General features: G+C 41.0%; 1 protein-coding gene across 1 annotated transcript; it reads right to left on the bottom strand.

Moving 5' to 3' along the window:
• Nucleotides 1–898: 898 nt before the first annotated feature.
• Nucleotides 899–21,292, bottom strand: rnft1 (ring finger protein, transmembrane 1). The gene is made up of 9 exons (XM_021623543.3): nucleotides 20,858–21,292; nucleotides 18,761–19,236; nucleotides 18,590–18,666; nucleotides 16,676–16,776; nucleotides 16,322–16,475; nucleotides 2,901–3,059; nucleotides 2,701–2,766; nucleotides 2,390–2,491; nucleotides 899–2,190 (listed from the first exon to the last, which is right to left on the bottom strand). The coding sequence occupies exons 1-9, from the start codon at nucleotides 20,881–20,883 to the stop codon at nucleotides 2,056–2,058; spliced, it is 1,296 nt and encodes a 431-aa protein (XP_021479218.3). The 5' UTR covers nucleotides 20,884–21,292; the 3' UTR covers nucleotides 899–2,055.
• Nucleotides 21,293–21,576: the final 284 nt, after the last annotated feature.

Here is a 21,576-nt window from a genome sequence, read left to right as displayed (position 1 = left end):
TGCGACAGAGGCTGAACCCAGAATCTCTAATGGCACAGCCTTAGACCACTGCGCCACTCGGGAGGCGGCTAAAATAATATTTGATTGTTTACTTTGTACTGACTAGGGGCTCAATTCAATCTGTATTTCTGAAGCGTTACAGATTGCTCGTTAGAAATGTAAACGGATATGCAGCATTTACCATCTCCATTAATGCGCTGCAGAGGTCTATATCGGTCCAGTGAAAATATTTGGTGCTGCAGCCCCCTCAGCACCGCTACTCCCCACGGCTATTGCTTAGAGACATGTATCTTGTCAGTATGTCCATAACCTCTGATAGAGCCCTTGGTTGCCCTGATCCAAGTTACTGGGCGCGTTCGACATTGCAGCCAACTTTAGAGGTGAGTTGAGACTGACTGCAAATCCCTGACTACGAATCATCTTGCATCCTAAATAACTAGTCAATATTATTTGTAGAACAGTCGGTCACAATTTTCCCATCATACATCACAGTATTGATGCTCTCAAACAGCCATTGACTGCAGTGCCTCTGAGAGCTTAGAAAACATGGTTGTGTTTGAGAACATCCAAACTTAGCTGACACTCACTGTGGTCTCCTTCACCTGTATAGATATGGACTCGCCCAACTATATGCCTCCAGTCCACTTATATGACAGTCCAAATGGAACAATAGTTAATACTAAGAACAGCCAATGGATGGTAGGAAGAGGATAGATTTATGCTTTTCTGTGTGTCCCTAAGACCTCTGCACTCTTCATTCTAAAGACAAATAGGATGTAAATAACTGAAAAACAAAGTTGGTTCATAAGCTTAAACAGGTTAATGTATTATATAATTAGTGTAAATGCTCAGGGCCAATTATTAGTAGGAAATAAAAATAATAAAAAAGCATTTCATATTTTATTTAATTTGTTGATGGAAAGACTTTATGGATGAAAAACATGAAATGGTTTCACTACATAATGAAATATGGTAGTAAAATAGATACATCCTTTTAAAAACCAGAGTGGAAGAATGCAACTGCATCATCACTTTAGAAAAATAATTTATGGATCAAACCAATCTCACAACAATCAGTTGTGTTGCATATTTGTCATCTGGAAAACAAATCTTAAAAAGCAGAGATATCAGACTTAATCTGAAAATAAGAAGCCCCCCAAATTAATAACTTTTAAATATCATCAACCTTTGTGTTTGTAATTGCTTCCCAACGAGGAGAGTACATTTAGTTCTTTAACCACCTCGGTCTATCCAGACTGCCTCTCAGACACAGAATGGAATCCCTTTGCAACATGTTGGAACCTTTGCAACTCAAAGAGAGAAGTGTTTGAAAGACTGGGTATCTACCAACCACAAAACATAACACGTGTGATCCACATTTGTTCTAACTTTGAAGGGAGTGACATAATACATCTGATTAAAATACTACTATCATTTAAATATCCCTCACCCCACCCCTATTTACCGGTAGAAGGAACCTCCAGGTATTCCCTGACTAGCCTGGTGCCAGATCTGTTTGTGTTGTCTTGCCGCCCTCTATGGTCATTGTCGTGACATTGACAATAAAGGTAGGAGTTGGCAAAACAGCACAAACTGATCTGGGATCAGGCTATTCCCTGACAGCTCTGTCTAATAAAGACAGAGGCTGTCTGTTCTGTTCTTCTAGGCTGGCCGTCAAAACAAAACATGATTAAATCAGATCATGATAAGAAAAGATACATGTTTGAAAATCAAATCAACTAAAAACAGCAAAAGGGGCCATGCAGAGAGAGAACCAACTTCAGTCAGTCAGTTAGTTGTGTAGAAAAGAGATGGTTGGAGAGGGAGTTGCAGTAACATGCCACGGTGCTGAATGCATCCCAATCACACATTTTATGTGACCTTACTGACGTTGGCAAGTAGTGGGCACAGCCCTTAATGAATGGAGGAACAGCATGGTCATCAGCTTCACAAGCCAATGAGGAGTGGAGTATTGCGGTCAATACAACTGTCATTCACACATCGCAAACAGTGTCCATAAGTCATAGGCTCTCCACTTTCCATCATCTCTTTCGGTCAGTAGATCTGGAGGTAAGGTGTGGTGGCCCCGTCCCTCCACTTGTGGACCTTGTCTGTGATGGCCGTGCGACAGAGTGGACACGTCTTCTCCCGGTTAAACCACAGAGCAATGCACTCGTCACAGAAAATATGCTGTTATTGAGAGAGAGAAAATAAACAAGCATCCTCAATCAAACCATGCTACAATAAAGCACACACAGGCAGTACTGTATGTGTGTGTAGCCTCAGATATCAGGTTTCTAGTGCCTGGTAACTGGTTAAAGAGTAAAAAGGTACAAGTTCAAAAAAGTCTGCAATGTTTTTTCTCTATTAATGTGGTGGTGTATCTTACCTGACACAGGAGGGCTCGAGGGTTCCTGTATTCTGCCTGACAGATAGGACAGATGTCCCCAGCCTCACTGCACTGGCTCCTGGTGGCTGCTGCCCCCGTGTGCTGAGGAGGAACAACAACACATGTTACCATCCCACACAGTCAACAAACAACACAGATCCAAACTACTTACAAGGGTCCACATTATACTGACATGATCTATACATGAACAAGCTTTTCAGCATGTTCAAGACAAGTAGTCACTTGTCAGGCAACCCACATACCACCACTAAGAACATTTTTCACATGTTGATCTATTTAAAGTACTGTACCTCGCCACTGAGAAATAGCCTCACAGTTTTCTGGAAAGACCCCCACTGTCCATACAATCCTAAAAGCTGAATTGAAAAAGTAAGAGTTTAGTACATTTAAACAAAATGTGTAAATAACAAAGAATTTCCTCTACTAAATTAGCCATTTTGAAGCATCCATATTTGATCCATGATATGTGGTACAGTTGTAGGTCAGCCACCTTGAGTATGAAGTAGACCAGAGCCAGCAGGACTCCCAGGGTGAGGCCAGTGTTGCCATCCACCTCCTGGTAGGTGATCAGGTAGCGGAACCAGAGGGGGATGGGGGCTACAGACTGGTACACCTGGCCCACCTCTTCAATCAGCATGTACCACCGCCCCTGGGGACAGCGAGTCATGAGTGAATCAATGCTTTCCCGCTGTTGATCCCCTCCAAAATGGTGAAAGACCACACCAAAAATCAGGCTTTTTGTATTTGAACAATATGATTGGCTGTTCATTCAACCGCGCTCCTCACCAGTCACAACTTCTCGAGCAACGGAGCAGTACATAAATTGGCGCGTTCACACAGCACACGCAAGCTGTCCAGAGTAAAAAGAAGCGCTCATCAATCCACTCACTGAGCTTATTCATTTAAGGGAAATTGATTCACAAAAGTTAAATGGTGAACATACTAACAATAGGCTGGCTAGTGGCTACTCTTGATAGTCTGCAAAAGGAAAATGTAAAAAATAAAAATAAACACCTAGCATTCTTGATTTATATATACACTAGGCTCTGTTTTGATGCCACCTCACCTCCATCGTAGCACTCCCCCACCATTGTAAAAAATATTTTGGATGCTGTATACAATAAAGAAGAGTAAAGAACAGCAAAATCACTAGTAAATTACTGTCCAAAAAACTAACTTTTAAGTGGCATTGACCCAACAATGATAAAGAGTGAATATGTACAGTGTGCACTCACTAGGGATATGACCGATACTCTCCTCTGGTGCCAATAAGATAGACTATTGTTCGCTCAATTGCCAATTTTGATAACTAAAAGACAGATTAGTCTTTTCATTGTTTTCTCTTTACAGCAATAGCAATTTTCTTTCCAAACTATGTTTTTCCACAATTTAATTTTGAAATATTGTGATATGCCTGGCTGGGCCTCTTTTCACAGACAGTCGCAACTCAACAATCATCTATTTGGTATTTGCAGTGTGTGCAGCCTTTCCCTCCGACTGTAGGCAATGTGATTTAAAAAAATAAAACAATTTAAAAAAAAGATTATTTTAAGGCTAGGGGAAGCTTATGATCCTCTCTGGCCAAATAATGATTTGGTAGCATTTTTTGAATGATTTGTATTTATTTCTGTATTGACAGGAGTAAGCTAATTAGGCTATATAATTTTGGCAATTTAATTCAATTTACTGAGGGAAAGCATAGCTTCCCCTAGCTTTATGGGCACGCCGCCTATGAGCCTATGTCAATCTACTATCCCCCATAGTAGAAAAGTTGACCTATTCTATTAGTCAGCTTGTCAAAAAATAAATAGCCCAAACAGACTCTTGTACAGTTGTGCGACAATAGATCCAAAATTCATACAACCAGTAGGCCTAGGCTATATACATTTTTTTTAAAGCAATGAGTCTGATGTAACAGATCAGAACCTTTAGCTTAAAATGTTGATAAACTTTTATTTCTTAACATTATTAGCGCAGCAATGCGCACAAGGCAGTAGGCTACGCGTGAATGTCCATTTGGCTACCGGACAATCAAAGAAAGTTGAAAACCATAGAACATGAGATAAATAAGCTACTGGTTTCAATGGCATGTGGAAGTCTTTATAAAATAATTGCCTCCACGGATATGGACGGATTTTGCCTAGGCTACTTTGAAGCAAGGTAAAACATGCCTCATAATATGTAGTAAAATGTTCCTGTTTCAAACAATTAAGGGCTATATGTCCTCAAAATGCATACTGCCTCCAGCTCATTGCAAAGTGGTATGTGACGCACATATGCATATGAATGGAGAATAGGAAGTATGCTTCAATTACCAGTTGAGAAAAAAAAGCCATTTTTAAACACACGATTGCATTTAGAATTGTTGCGCAATGATTGGGCTTATAAAAGCGCTGTCTGACAGATTTTCTGCCTAAATGCTCTGTATCTGTATGCTGTGCGTGAGATAAATAACGAATATACACATTTAATTTAACAAAATTATGCAAATTAACCCATAGAGCAATTAGCATTTTTAAATTGTATTTAACCTTTATTTAACTAGGCATGTCAGTTAAGAACAAATTATTATTTACAATGACATCTACCCCAACCAAATCTGGACGACACTGGGACTACCAATCACAGCCGGATGTGATTCAGCCTGGATTCGAACCAGGGACAGTAGTGACAGCCCTTGCTCTGAGATGCAGTGCCTTAGACCGCTGCGCCACTCAGGAGACCAAACCATGATGGATCAAATGTATTTACATCAACTGGTATTTCCGTCAACGAATAGGCTAAAAAGCTTTATGGGATTAGGATTTTTTTTTCTTCCGCAATTGACTAGTGCCAATTATATTTTGACATGTATTTAGTTTTTAAATTGTCCAAAAGCCGGCTATTACTGGTTTACGGAAATCCTGAGCTATATACAGTCGTATGAAAAGGTTTGGGCACCCCTGACAATTTCCATGATTTCCATTTATAAATAATTGGGTGTTTGGATCAGCAATTTCATTTTGATATATCAAATAAGTGATGGACACAGTAATATTTTAGTAGTGAAATTAGGTTTATTGGATTAACAGAAAATGTGCAATATGCATCAAAACAAAATTAGACAGGTGCATAAATTTGGGCACCCCAATAGAAAAATCACATCAATATTTAGTAGAGCCTCATTTTGCTAAAAATACAGCCTCTAGATGCTTCCCATAGCCTCTGAGTGTCTGGATTCTGGATGAAGGTATTTTGGACCATTCCTCCTTACAAAACTTCTCCAGTTCAGTTAGGTTTGATGGTTGCCGAGCATGGACAGCCCGCTTCAAATCATCCCACAGATTCTCAATGGTATTCAGGTCTGGGGACTGGGATGGCCATTCCAGAACATTGTACTTGTTCCTCTGCATAAATGCCCGGGTAAATTTTGAGCAGTATTTTGGGTCGTTGTCTTGTTGAAATATCCAGCCCCGGCATAACTTCAACTTTGTGACTGATTCGTCAACATTATTCCCAAGAATCTGCTGATATTGAGTGGAATCCATGCGACCCTCAACTTTAACAAGATTCCCAGTACCGGCACTGGCCACACAGCCCCACAGCTTGATGGAACCACCACCAAATTTTACTGTGGGTAGCAAGTGTTTTTCTTGGAACGCTGTGTTCTTTTGCCGCCATGCATAACGTCCCTTGTTATGACCATATAACTCAATCTTTGTTTCATCAGTCCACAGCACCTTATTCCAAAATGAAGCTGGCTTGTCCAAATGTGCGTTTGCATACCTCAAGCGACTCTGTTTGTGGCGTGTGTGCAGAAAAGGCTTCTTCCGCATCACTCTCCCATACAGCTTCTCCTTGTGCAAAGTGCGCTGAATTGTTAAACGATGCAGTGACACCATCTGCAGCAAGATGATGTTGTAGGTCTTTGGAGGTGGTCTGTGGACTGTTTTTGACCGTTCTCACCATTCTTCGCCTTTGCCTCTCCGATATTTTACTTGGCCTGCCACTTCTGGCCTTAACAAGAACTGTGCCTGTGGTCTTCCATTTCCTCACTATGTTCCTCGCAGTGGACACTGATAGCTTTTTTGTAGCCTTCCTCTAAACCATAATGTTGAACAATCTTTGTTTTCAGGTAATTTGAGAGTTGTTTTGAGGCCCCCATGTTGCCACTCTTTTTTATTTTTATTTTTTTTTATTTTACCTTTATTTAACCAGGCAAGTCAGTTAAGAACAAATTCTTATTTTCAATGACGGCCTGGGAACAGTGGGTTAACTGCCTGTTCAGGGGCAGAACGACAGATTTGTACCTTGTCAGCTCGGGGGTTTGAACTCGCAACCTTCCGGTTACTAGTCCAACGCTCTAACCACTAGGCTACCCTGCCGCCCCTTCAGAGGAGAGTCAAAGAGAACAACTTGCAATTGGCCACCTTAAATACCTTTTCTTATGATTGGATGCACTTGTCTATGAAGTTCAAGTCTTAATGAGCTCACCAAATCAATTGTGTGTTCCAATTAATCAGTGCTAAGTAGTTACAGGTATTCAAATCAACAGAATGACAAGGGTGCCCACATTTTTGCATAGCCTATTTTTCACATCTCATTTAATTTCATACAACTTAATATTGCCACACTAAAAATCTCTGTCTGGACAATACCCCAGTACTCAGCTTTTATTAGAAAATGAATGGCATGCCACTGTGATCATTTTCTGTGACGACAGAGTAAATTATTATGCAGCCTCAGAGGGGTGCCCAAACTTTTTCATACGACTGTACATTCATGTATTATTTTCTACATTCATTTTTGCCACATTTATTTTATTACAGATACCTTAATGCATACTTTTGTGAGCTAAACATAAAAATAAAAAAGTATATTGCATAGTTTTCCTTAAAGCATAATTTTTTTGAGATGGCTAATGTTACTATCCCCACTACAACAACTACAAATAAGTCATTTTCTCCTTGAAATATTTAATTGAAATAATGTAGAATTCCATTCATTCCTATGGAGAACTGCTCCTATTGGGGAGTGCCAATATGGTCGACTTCAAAGCCTCTCAATGGCCAATACATAGCATCAGCATTCCAGGGTTTAAATACATAATTGAACCAGCGCAATATCTATTTCAAACAAAAATCTTCCCAAAATGACATACTTTAGAAACAAAAGTGAATGCAGTTAATGTAATTCTAAAGAATAGAGTAATGACTTTGCTAGATTAATGACATTGCTAGATTATATTACAAAGATTTCTAAATAAAATAACCAAATGTAGCCTTTTACTAGCTGAATACAAAGAGAAAGCCTGCCAATCTATCATTCCAAGATGGCGTAGCAGCCGGACGTGTTTTTGTCTTTGTCTTATCCCGTGCCTTATCCCGTGTAAATAGTTGTTTTTTTAAATATATTTTAATCTCACTTTCTATCTATCTACGAACTAAATATACTTTCCTGCAACCTGCCTCACCCAATGTGGTACGAATATTCTATTTTTATTCCTTAATTAACTGGAACCCTTTTTAAAAAAAATGTAAATTATTATTATTATATATATATTTTTTAAATAAATGTATTTTATTCATAATACAAAAATTAACTTACAGTGCCTTGCGAAAGTATTCGGCCCCCTTGAACTTTGCGACCTTTTGCCACATTTCAGGCTTCAAACATAAAGATATAAAACTGTATTTTTTTGTGAAGAATCAACAACAAGTGGGACACAATCATGAAGTGGAACGACATTTATTGGATATTTCAAACTTTTTTAACAAATCAAAAACTGAAAAATTGGGCGTGCAAAATTATTCAGCCCCTTTACTTTCAGAGCAGCAAACTCTCTCCAGAAGTTCAGTGAGGATCTCTGAATGATCCAATGTTGACCTAAATGACTAATGATGATAAATACAATCCACCTGTGTGTAATCAAGTCTCCGTATAAATGCACCTGCACTGTGATAGTCTCAGAGGTCCGTTAAAAGCGCAGAGAGCATCATGAAGAACAAGGAACACACCAGGCAGGTCCGAGTGTCATGTCTTGTCATGTTATGTCTTGTTCCTGTTCTTTCTCTTCACTCTGTCTCCCTCTGCTGGTCGTATTAGGTTACCTTCTCTTTCTCTCCTCCTCCAGCTGTTCCTCATCTCCTCTAACTACCTCGTTCACCCTCTTCCCACCTGTTCCCTTTTTCCCTCTGATTAGGTCTCTATTTCTCTCTCTGTTCCTGCTTCTTTCTTTGTCAGATTCTCGTTTGTGTTTCTCATGCCAGAAACAAACTATCGTCTCGTTTGCTTCACCCTTGTCCTGTCCCGTCCTGTCGGAATCCGCCTGGCAAGTGCATCCTGTACTCAGCTAACTGTCTTGTCGTTTGTACTGTGTCCAGTTCATCTGATGCTACGTGAGATCAGGTACCACTGTTCCTCTACAACCCGCGCCTACCCAGAGAGACCTGCAGCCTGTCGCCGCTAACCCAGCTATTCTCCTCTGCTGCTAAGAAGGGGGCTCTTTTGTAATTATCAGGACTTTTTGTTTCATTTGTCGCCCTCTCTGCGGGTTGCCTATTTTTCCATTATCTACATCTGAAGAGGATCTATGTCTTCCCTGTGTTTACATTAAAAGACTCTGTTGTTGTTAAACCGCTTTTGGGTCCTCACTCACCCGCACAACACCGAGATACTGGTGTGAAGAAGTTTAAAGCCGGATTTGGATACAAAAGATTTCCCAAGCTTTAAACATCCCAAGGAGCACTGTGCAAGCGATAATATTGAAATGGAAGGAGTATCAGACCACTGCAAATCTACCAAGACCTGGCCGTCCCTCTAAACTTTCAGCTCATACAAGAAGAAGACTGATCAGAGATGCAGCCAAGAGGCCCATGATCACTCTGGATGAACTGCAGAGATCTACAGCTGAGGTGGGAGACTCTGTCCATAGGACAACAATCAGTCGTATATTGCACAAATCTGGCCTTTATGGAAGAGTGGCAAGAAGAAAGCCATTTCTTAAAGATATCCATAAAAAGTGTTGTTTAAAGTTTGCCACAAGCCACCTGGGAGACACACCAAACATGTGGAAGAAAGTGCTCTGGTCAGATGAAACCAAAATTGAACTTTTTGGCAACAATGCAAAACGTTATGTTTGGCGTAAAAGCAACACAGCTGAACACACCATCCCCACTGTCAAACATGGTGGTGACAGCATCATGGTTTGGGCCTGCTTTTCTTCAGCAGGGACAGGGAAGATGGTTAAAATTGATGGGAAGATGGATGGAGCCAAATACAGGACCATTCTGGAAGAACCTGATGGAGTCTGCAAAAGACCTGAGACTGGGACGGAGATTTGTCTTCCAACAAGACAATGATCCAAAACATAAAGCAAAATCTACAATGGAATGGTTCAAAAATAAACATATCCAGGTGTTAGAATGGCCAAGTCAAAGTCCAGACCTGAATCCAATCGAGAATCTGTGGAAAGAACTGAAAACTGCTGTTCACAAATGCTCTCCATCCAACCTCACTGAGCTCGAGCTGTTTTGCAAGGAGGAATGGGAAAAAATTCAGTCTCTCGATGTGCAAAACTGATAGAGACATACCCCAAGCGACTTACAGCTGTAATCGCAGCAAAAGGTGGCGCTACAAAGTATTAACTTAAGGGGGCTGAATAATTTTGCACGCCCAATTTTTCAGTTTTTGATTTGTTAAAAAAGTTTGAAATATCCAATAAATGTCATTCCACTTCATGATTGTGTCCCACTTGTTGTTGATTCTTCACAAAAAAAATACAGTTTTATATCTTTATGTTTGAAGCCTGAAATGTGGCAAAAGGTCGCAAAGTTCAAGGGGGCCGAATACTTTCGCAAGGCACTGTACATCCAACATGTCTAGCAAACCAAACACAGGTATTAACAATGCTCAAACATAGAAAAAATATCAATAAAAATAAAATACAAAAAAGAAACAATTTAGGTGCAATTATATTTACTCTGAAAATATCTTATTATAATGATTCATGAAGATGTTATTATTTTTGTTATTCACTAGGGTTAGTGTTTTAATAAGATAATTAAATTCAATCAGAAAAAATTAACAATAATTTCAGTGGTTTTGTTATCATTGCAATAGTAACATATTATATATTTCATGTTAAAATTATAGGCAGTGTTCATAATGGTAAATAAGTACTTAAGCAAGCTTTTCCCAAAATTCGGACAGAAATTTACATTCAAAGAACAAGTGAGACAGATTCTCACCTTCTTTTTCACAGAAAACGCAGATATCATCAATAGCCACAAATTTGGAAATCATAGAATTACATGGATATATCTTATGCAAAATGTTGAAGTGCACTTCCTTAACTTTGTTTGGTATACAGTATTTGTAAGGTCTTAACCATGCATTTTTCCAGACAATGTCAGGAATAAGCATGTTCCAGAAAAACTTTCCTCTTGGTGTAAGTTGGTTTTGTGAATGAAGAATTTGTCTTATACACTGCTCAAAAAATTAAAGGGAACACTTAAACAACACAATGTAACTCCAAGTCAATCACACTTCTGTGAAATCAAACTGTCCACTTAGGAAGCAACACTGATTGACAATAAATTTCACATGCTGTTGTGCAAATGGAATAGACAACAGGTGGAAATTATAGGCAATTAGCAAGACACCCCCAATAAAGGAGTGGTTCTGCAGGTGGTGACCACAGACCACTTCTCAGTTCCTATGCTTCCTGGCTGATGTTTTGGTCACTTTTCAATGCTGGCGGTGCTTTCACTCTAGTGGTAGCATGAGACGGAGTCTACAACCCACACAAGTGGCTCAGGTAGTGCAGCTCATCCAGGATGGAACATCAATGCGAGCTGTGGCAAGAAGGTTTCCTGTGTCTGTCAGCGTAGTGTCCAGAGCATGGAGGCGCTACCAGGAGACAGGCCAGTACATCATGAGACGTGGAGGAGGCCGTAGGAGGGCAACAACCCAGCAGCAGGACCGCTACCTCCGCCTTTGTGCAAGGAGGAGCAGGAGGAGAGCAGCCCTCCATGTGCTCGCCAGAGGTAGCCTGACTGCCATTAGGTACCGAGATGAGATACTCAGACCCCTTGTGAGACCATATGCTGGTGCGGTTGGCCCTGGGTTCCTCCTAATGCAAGACAATGCTAGACCGCATGTGGCTGGAGTGTGTCACCAGTTCCTGCAAGAGGAAGGCATTGATGCTATGGACTGGCCCGCCCGTTCCCCAGACCTGAATCCAATTGAGCACATCTGGGACATCATGTCTCGCTCCATCCACCAATGCCACGTTGCACCACAGACTGTCCAGGAATTGGCGGATGAACAGGTGAATCGCAAACTGAGTGGAAATCATCCTCAATTACAGGGACACAATTCTGAATGTGGCAAATGTAACTTTCACAACCATCTTCCTGAAATTGAGAGCTGTAAAGATTTTCATAAAAGGAATCGACAAATTATGATATTGTAATGGGACCTTTGCATAAAACATTGTTAATGTTGAGTGCAGTTATAGATTTTCTTCTGTAGTTTCTCTTTTCAAGTGCAAAAATTAACTAGTGTTTTTTCCCCCCTCTTCAATCCATTTTGCTCTTGACCCTACAAAGGCGCCCTTTGCCAGATCCGTGTAAGTCTGTTCTAATTCTAGTTGTAAAGACCTGAACACAGACTCCTCTTCTTCAGATAGATTATCTTTCTTTAGAAAACTGTCAAGAACCTCCATCAGGAGCTAGCCAGCTAACTAGCAACTAGTCTTTGTTAGCCACGGCTACCGGTCTTCACCTTTAGCTCGGACACCAGCCAGCTTTAGCTCGGACAATACCTGCCAGTCTGCACAGCGCGATATCAAGCCAGAGCATATCGGACTGCTTCTCTCTACCACATCACCAGATTCCTGTCGCTCTGGATCATTACACAGAATCATCGCAGCTAGCTAGCTACAACCGAGTGGATACTGTTAGCTAACGCTTCTGGCCCAAAGCAAGCACCAGTTAGCCTTGAGCTAGCCTCGAACTAGGCCCATATACCAGCTAATTCTAGGGCTACAATACCTCTTTTCCAACTGGCCTGGACCCTTTATTGTCGACACGGAGCCCCGCCGATCCATCACGACTGGTCTGCTGACGTAACCACCCGATGTGGACTCAACAGGCTTTTCCGTTGCGATGTTGCCGAAGACCCATTTGCTAGCCCCGGCCTGCTAGCTTTCTGAACGCCGTGTCTCCCGCTCACCTAGCGTAGTAGTGCCTACCGAATGTCTCCCTGACTCACCTATTGCTGCTCATTGGACCCTATGATCGCTCGGCTACACAGTTGATGCCCCCTGGACTGTTTCAATAACACGGTACCTCATTTTGTTTATCTGTCGGCTCCAGCCTCGAACTCAGGTCCTGTATGTATCTAACTTACCCGCTCTGCCCATTCATCGCCATTTACCCGTTGTTGTCTTAGCTCTCCCGATCAACACCTGTGATTTCTTTATGTCTCTCTCTAATGTCAATATGCCTTGTCTACTGCTGTCTCGGCTAGTTCTTATTGTTTTATTTCACTGTAGAGCCCTCAGTCCCGCTCAACTTGCCTTAGATAGCTCTTTTGTCCCACCCCCCACACATGCGGAGACCTCACCTGGCTTAACTGGTGCCTCCAGAGACGAAACCTCTCTCATCGTCACTCAACACCTAGGTTTACTCCAATGTACTCACATTCTATCATAGCCTTGTCTGTACATTATGCCCTGAATCTATTCTGCCACGCCCAGAAATCTGCTCCTTTTATTCTCTGTTCCCAACGCACTAGACGACCAGTTCTTATAGCCTTTAGCCGTAACCTTATCCTACTCCTCCTCTATTCCTCTGGTGATGTAGAGTTTAACCCAGGCCCTGTAGACCCCAGCTCCACACCTATTCCCCAGGCACTATCATTTGTTGACTTCTGTAACCGTAAAAGCTTTGGTTTCATGCATGTTAACATCAGAAGCCTCCTCCCTAAGTTTGTTTTATTCACTGCTTTAGCACACTCCGCCAACCCTGATGTCCTAGCCGTGTCTGAATCCTGGCTTAGGAAGGCCAACAAAATTTCAAACATTTCCATCCCCAACTACAACATTTTCCGCCAAGATAGAACTCCCAAAAAGGGCGGAGTTGCAATCTACTGCAGAGATAGTCTGCAGAGTTCTGTCATACTATCCAGGTTTGTGCCCAAACAGTTCGAGTTTCTACTTTTAAAAATCCACCTTTCTAGAAACAAGTCTCTCACGGTTGCCGCTTGTTATAGACCCCTCTCAGCTCCCAGCTGTGCCTTGGACACCATATGTGAATTGATTGCCCCCCATTTATCTTCAGAGTTCGTACTGTTAGGTGACCTAAACTGGGATATGCTTAACACCCCAGCTGTCCTACAATCTAAGCTAGATGCCCTCAATCTCACACAAATAATCAAGGAACCTACCAGGTACCATCCTAAATCCGTAAACACGGGCACCCTCATAGATATTATCCTGACCAACCTGCCCTCTAAATGCACCTCTGCTGTCTTCAACCAGGATCTCAGTGATCACTGCCTCATTGCCTGCGTCCGTAATCTGTCCATTGTCAAACGACCACCCCTCATCACTGTCAAACGCTCCCTAAAACACTTCAGCGAGCAGGCCTTTCTAATCGACCTGGCCCAGTTATCCTGGAAGGATATTGACCTCATCCCATCAGTAGAGGATGCCTGGTTGTTCTTTAAACGTGCTTTCCTCACAATCTGAAAAAAGCATGCCCCATTATTATAAAAAAAAAAAAAAACTAAGAACAGATATAGCCCTTGGTTCTCTCCAGACTTGACTGCCCTTGATCACCACAAAAACATCCTGTGGCGTACTGCATTAGCATCGAATAGCCCCCGCGATATGCAACTTTTCAGGGAAGTCAGTAACCAATAGCTGATGTTCTGAAAGAGCTGCAAAATCTGGACCCCTTACAAATCAGCTGGGCTATACAATCTGGACCCTCTCTAAAATTATCCGCTGCAATTGTTGCAACCCCTATTACTAGCCTGTTCAACCTCTCTTTCGTATCGTCTGAGATCCCCAAAGATTGGAAAGCTGCCGCAGTCATCCCCCTCTTCTAAAGGGGAGACACTCTAGACCCAAACTGTTACATACCTATTTCTATCCTGCCTTGCCTTTCTAAAGTCTTCGAAAGCCAAGTTAACAAAACAGATCACTGACCATTTCTAATCCCAACGTACCTTCTCCGCTATGCAATCTGGTTTCCGAGCTGGTAATGGGTGCACCTCAGCCACGCTCAAAGTCCTAAACGATATCATAACCGCCATCGATAAGAGACAATACTGTGCAGCCATCTTCATCGACCTGGCCAAGGATTGAGACTCTGTCAATCACCACATTCTTATCGGCAGACTCGGTTTCTCAAATGACTGCCTCGCCTGGTTCACCAACTACTTCTCAGATAGAGTTCAGTGTTATTTAAAAAAAATAAAAAAAATAAAAAATTAACTTTACCAACATCACTGCTCTAGAGGAGCTCTGCATGGAGGAATGGGCCAAAATACCAGCAACAGTGTGTGAAAACCTTGTGAAGACTTACAGAAAACGTTAGACCTCTGTCATTGACCTCTGCCAACAAAGGGTATATAACAAAGTATTGAGATAAACTTTAGTTATTGACCAAATACTTATTTTCCACCATAATTTGCAAATAAATTCATTAAAAATCCTACAATGTGATTATCTGGATATTTTTTTTCTCATTTTGTCTGTAAAATTGTTAAGTGTTATTACTACAGGGGTGTTGCAGGGGGTCTATTTGTTTTTTGTATAAATATTGTCCTGTAGCTAATTGACCTTGAATCTGAGATTTATTACCACAAATATGATAAAATCATGATTTTCAAGTTTATTTGGTGCCTGCGTTATTATTTTGGAACTGCACAGTGCGCACAGCATGACTAGCTCACATTAGTTAGCAGTAATGTGACCAACATCAACATGAGGCTTTTTTGTTATTGCCAATCAAATATTGGACATGGTTTATGAAAACATTGCAACAAAATTATATACTTTTTTCAACAATTTTGTCTTCATGGAAAATTACGATATAGTCATGCACTTGTATTTTGTACTTGCTAATAGATTTAAAAAAATATATTATTGACACCATATTCCATTTAATTAATATTAAAAGTGTTAATTATTTGGCATCAGGAGAGCAAAGAGCATGGAAGAAAGCAGCGAGATATGCAACATAGCGTTATGTTTCTGCAAAATGTTCACTGCTAGCGATTCAGCCCCAGGTCTTCAGGGCTGAGCCCCGGATGTTCTGAATGTCTAGTGACGTCCCTGATATGGTCTAATTTCCTTGAAAGTCTACTAAAGTGAGACTTTGTCCTTGTGTGTTTCTTGGCCATTTACACTAACTAGGTTGTTTTTTAATGTTTGAGTTTGCCTCAACTGCTAGCGAAGACACATCTATCTGCACACTGTCACTGATGGTTTGCTTGAATTCCCTCATTGCCACAGTAACCTCCTGCTCTTAAAGGGAGAGCAGGACATTTTTATCTGTGATATTTTGGTTAAAAGAGTTTTTAGCAATTTACTACATCACTACAAAGCATGTCCATCTGTTTCTTTTCTTGTTTTTTTGTAATTATTGCAGAAAAATATTTTGGCAAGTAAAAAAAAAAAATACTGTATGAGTGGCTAGATTGGCCAAACCCTCCACTAACTCGGACGACGCTAGATTTTTAAAAATCTACCTGCCACAGTTGGTGGTGGACTAAACGTTGGTTTTAGGCCCTGATTTTAACTTCACCATGTCCAGGACACTAGAAATTCTGTTCAGGCCAGTAAATTTTTAGCCAACGAGCCCGACTGGGCCTTATCAAAAACTTGGAGAGGGAGAGAGAGCATCCTTCCTTGCTTACCTGGGCTCTGAATGTCACCAGGTTAGATGGTAGGAGTAGGATAAGGCACTTGAACCCCATGAAGAAGAACTTGAGCATAAAGTTGGTGACACCCACCGCCCATAGGACCTCCCAGAAACCCAGGGGTTCAACAGCTGGGCTCAGGAAAATTAGGCTGAGAAAGAGAGAGGGAAAGATGGATGAGAGGATGTGGATTACAGATTATGCTCCCAGTCCTGATGTTGTTAATGTTTGTCAGTTTTGTGTATTAATCATACCACGCTGTGAAGCAAAGGCAAATTTCCACATATTGCGTATAATTATTTTGATTCTATTCTGGTCTGCTGTGAGCATGTGAAGTAAGGGGAAACTTACCAATAGTAAAGTGACTCAGTGAGAAATGTGTAGTAAAGCAGAAGTGTGGAGGACGCCAGGAAGAGGAGCAGCCATACGCACTCTATTTTTGACCGACGATCCTGAGGAGAAATACACTGAAGACGATCAGATTCAGACTGAGGATTGAGTATAAATTAATGCAATGGATGTATAAATTGAGAATATACAGAACCAGTCAAAAGTTTGGACACACCTACTCATTCAAGGGTTTTTCATTATTTGTACTATTTTCTACATTGTAGAATAATAGTGAAGACATCAAAACAATTAAATAACATATATGGAATCACATAGTAACCAAAGCAAGTGTTAAACAAATCAAAATATATTTTATATTTGAGATTCTTCAAAGTAGCCACCCTTTACCTTGATGACAGCTTTGCACACTCTTGGCATTCTCTCAACCAGCTTCATGAGGTAGTCACCTGGAATGAATTTCAATTAACAGGTGTGCCTTGTTAAAAGTGAATTTGTGGAATTTCTTTCCTTCTGAATGTGTTGATGCCAAACAGTTGTGTTGTGCCAAGGTAGGGTTGGTATACAGAAGATAATCCTATTTGGTAAAAGACCAAGTCCATATTATGGCAAGAAAAGCTCAAATAAGCAAAGAGAAAAAACAGTCCATTTCTTTAAGACATGAAGGTCAGTCAATCAGAAACATTTCAAGAACTTTGAAAGTTTCTTCAAGTGCAGTCGCAAAAACCATCAAGCGCTATGATGAAACTGGCTCTCATGAGGACCGCCACAGGAAAGGAAGACCCAGTGTTACCTCTGCTGCAGAGGATAAGTTCACTTAACAGCCTCAGAAATTGCAGCCCAAATAAATGCTTCACAGAGTTCAAGTAACAGACACATCTCAACACCAACTGTTCAGAAGAGACTGTGTGAATCAGGCCTTCATGGTCGTATTGCTGCAAAGAAACCACTACTAAAGCACACAAATAAGAAGAGACTTGTTTGGGGCAAGAAACACAAGCAATGGACATTAGACCAGTGGAAATATGTCCTTTGGTCTGATGAATCAAAATGTTTGATTTTTGGTTCCAACCGCTGCGTCTTTGTGAGGGGCAGAGTAGGTGAACGAATGATCTCCGCATGTGTGGTTCCCACCGTGAAGCATGGAGGAGGTGGTATGATGGTGCTTTGCTGGTGACACTGTCGTGATTTATTTAGAATTCAAGACACACTTAACCAGCATGGCTACCACAGCATTATGCAGCGATACGTCATCCCATCTGGTTTGAGCTTAGTGGGACTATTATTTGTTTTTCAACAAACACCTCCAGGTTGTCTAAGGGCTATTTGACCAAGAAGGAAAGTGATGGAGTGCTGCATCAGATGACCTGTCCTCCACAATCACCCGACCTCAACTCAATTGAAATAGTTCAGGATGAGTTGGGCCGCAGAGTGAAGGAAAAGCAGCAAACAAGCGCTCAGCATATGTGGGAACTTCCTTATTTTTAACCTTTATTTATCTATCTTCTTCTTTTCAATGGTGGCCTAGGAACAGGGAAAGAACAACTGATTTGTACCTTGTCAGCTCGGGGATTTGATCTTGCAACCTTCCGGTTACTAGACCAACTCTCTAACCACTAGGCTACCTGCCGTCCTTCAAGACTGTTGGAAAATCATTTCTCATGAAGCTGGTTGAGAAAATGCCAAGACTAGGCAAAGGGTGGCTACTTTGAAGAACCTCAAATATAAAATATATTTTGATTTGTTTAACACTTTTTGGGTTACTACATTATTCCAAATGTGTTATTTCATAGTTTTGATGTCTTAACTATTATTCTACAATGCAGAAAATAGTAAAAACAAAGAAAAACCCTTGAATGTGTAGGTGTGTCCAAACCTTTGACTGGTACTATATATTTTCTTCCATTAGTGACTTACCTGAAGAAAGACTTGAGTTTGAATGTTCTTATTCGCATAAAGAAAAGTTGTAAACAAGCCAACTCCAACAGCTAGACCTGCAACAAAGTCATGGAAGAGATGTCAGATAACCTTACTAGATAAATAGAAAATTGTTCCTGACTGTATATGTTATAATTACCTGAAACTTACCTAGGGCATGCTGGATGACTAGTTTAGCACCGAGGATGATTATGAAAGGAAGACTCTTCTGAACCCAGCGGAAGAGGTAGCGCAGTTCTGAGAACGAGGTGCTGGGCTCCCCTGACTCCAGATCAGCATCAGCTGGGTCTGTCTCACTGGGCTCACTGTGAGAGTGCTGGTGTCCCCCACCATGTGAATGGGAGTGGGAACTGGTTCTGGAACTGGCTCTGGACCTACGGGATGATGCCCCTCCTCCTCCTCCACTGGGCTCCCCGGGCCCACTGGAGAGAATAGGTACCCGGACTTCATCACTGGCCTCTGGGATGACAGAGCCCCCGGTAGCCCCTGCTGGTGTCCTGGTCAGTAGCTCTGGCTGTATAGTCAGGGACAAGCCATTTCCTGCCTGATGGGCACCTACCTCGCTGGAGTTAGGTTGCATCACAGTTGGTGATTCCCTCGATTTCAACGTTCTTCTGGAATCACTCCTTCAACAAATAAATTGTTTGAGGTAAAGAGGAGAGACAGAGGATATAGCCTAGTTATAACGTGCAGGTGCTAGCTAACAATCTTGCTAAGTTAGCTAGGCCTAGGAGAGAGTGGGGTTAGTTGAGACAACATTGTTTTTAGGAAACAATAGACTAAATTAATAATTTAACCAAATATTTAGGAAGATGTCATCATTTCATGGAGTCTGAAGGAAGTAACCACATGGAAAAAGTGGTAAGCTAGTGAGGTCCAAAAAACAGATTTTCACCAAGTCAAATTAACATATTGTGTTAGTAGTTTCATGATGCTTGTATCTAAACCAAAGTACAGAATTGTAAGATTGTTCTATAAACCTTTTTGAGTCTCTATAAGCTTCCATATGAGGTCATAAACCTAGCACGAAAGTGCATCATTGTAGCTGTGTGGGCTAAGATAGTCAAATGTTTGCCTTGGGGTATGTTGAGCCAGTGCCCATTGGGCAAGTTGAACAATTGAAGTGTTTTCTTCCCGGGGATATCAGGTAACAACAGGGCCTGACCTATGGTAAAAGTGTTTAAAAAAGTACAAAGTGTTTGTTAGGCATTAAGCCTGTGTTAAAAGATGCTTAAAATTATTAACAGACAAAAAAAGCGATTGTGATTAATTGTGTTTGGGGTAAGTTTTTTGAACAGGATATGTTCTCAAAACTGTAATGTTTACATTAATTCTGATTATTTCCAGGGATACACAACATCCTGAAATATATGTAGATATCGTTGTTAGAAATAATACTACAGTATATTCCCTGTGATGGAGTGATGCTGAATGTAAAAACAAAAATCGCTAAACGTAACCCACTCTCCCCTACTAGCTAGACAGCTGCTTGTGGCAGATAGATCTGCACTATCATCTCGAATTTATGTGCTGTCCCGGTAATACACTGGTGTCCCCAGTGCACCAGCTCGTACATAAAGCATCCTCCATTCAGGCTACAAAGCATACTTAATTAAGTAGATTTAACTAGATCTTAATTAACTAGATTTAATGGCAAGCCGATCCCAAAAAATGCAAAAATATCTGTCTAAAAACATAATTTTCCACCATCACTTTCGGATGTTCGGACAATGTAGGTTGCTCACCGCGTTCAACCGACTATTGTGCAGATCTACCGGTCACATACTACTAGGTTACTCCCCTACTAGCTAGCTACAGGTTGTTATTGACAGCTTAATAACGTTAAACCATTGTAACGCAGTCTAGCTAATGTTACTTGGGCTGGCTAAATTACAGTCAAAGATTCAGGGCTGTGTTATCACCAGTAACGTTATATCAATACCCACTTTTGTACCAGTCTAACAACTGTTTTCTCTTTTGTTTACATAAGTACAGACAATTAGCTAACGTTTGGTAGCACTTAGCTAGCGAAACATAACTTTGTGACAAGCTGTCTGATCAACATTACAATTGACACTGACAGCTCTTTGGCAAATAGAGGCTGTTGACACTGATGAGATTAATGGCAGTTACTATAGCTAACTGTATATTGTTCGTTAGAGAATATTTGTCACTTGAAGTCTATCAGCTAGCTAGGCTAACGGTATGTCATTTCATTAGCAATGCAAGCAAAAAGGCTTTAAGTACCTGTCATACTGAGTCCGGAGTTTCATGATAAGCCACCGTTCTCCATCTAATACGCAAAATTAACCAAAAATGTAAATAAAATAAACGATCTAAAAACAAGCTAAGCCATAAGCCTATCGTTTGGAAGACATCTTGAATACGACAGGCGGCAGCATCAGCGTCGCGAACTGACGTAAAATTGGTCAAAGACGAAAGAGAACACCAGAGAACCAACTCAGCGAAGCAGTCAGTGAATGGGAAATAGACAAATATATCGTTTTTATATTTACTTCTAATGTGATGTAGGCTAAGCAACAAACATTTATCCCATAAATCAATCCCCTTCAATTAATTTTTGTTTCGTGAAGCTCTACGCCAGAAGAACAGGTAGGCTATAGTCACAGACTCAGTGGCAGATATGTTTTCTTCCCCTTTGGTTAAGTTTAGGGCTGAGGTGAAGTAATCTGATCCTAGATAAGCAACCACCTTGAGCGTCCCCAGCTGCAGTAGGCTAGTCGACAACAGACATCACATTAGCTTAGTGTATTTCTGAGTGACATGTTGTATTGCGGGCATATTTCCCCCGTGGCAGTCTGTCAACTGGTGATGTTACAATGAATATGATAAGTGCTTAGTTGAGTCATATTCAGAGCCCCCTATGTAGTTATTGTTCTGTTGATGCTTGTTTAATTGGTTGGTGGTTGGCTTTCTAATGGAAATTTTACAGTATTATAATCTGT

This window comes from Oncorhynchus mykiss, chromosome 12 (genome assembly GCF_057628025.1).
Source record: "Oncorhynchus mykiss isolate SJ-2025 chromosome 12, ASM5762802v1, whole genome shotgun sequence".
Lineage (NCBI taxonomy): Eukaryota > Metazoa > Chordata > Actinopteri > Salmoniformes > Salmonidae > Oncorhynchus > Oncorhynchus mykiss.
This window is presented reverse-complemented; position numbering and strand designations above follow the sequence as displayed.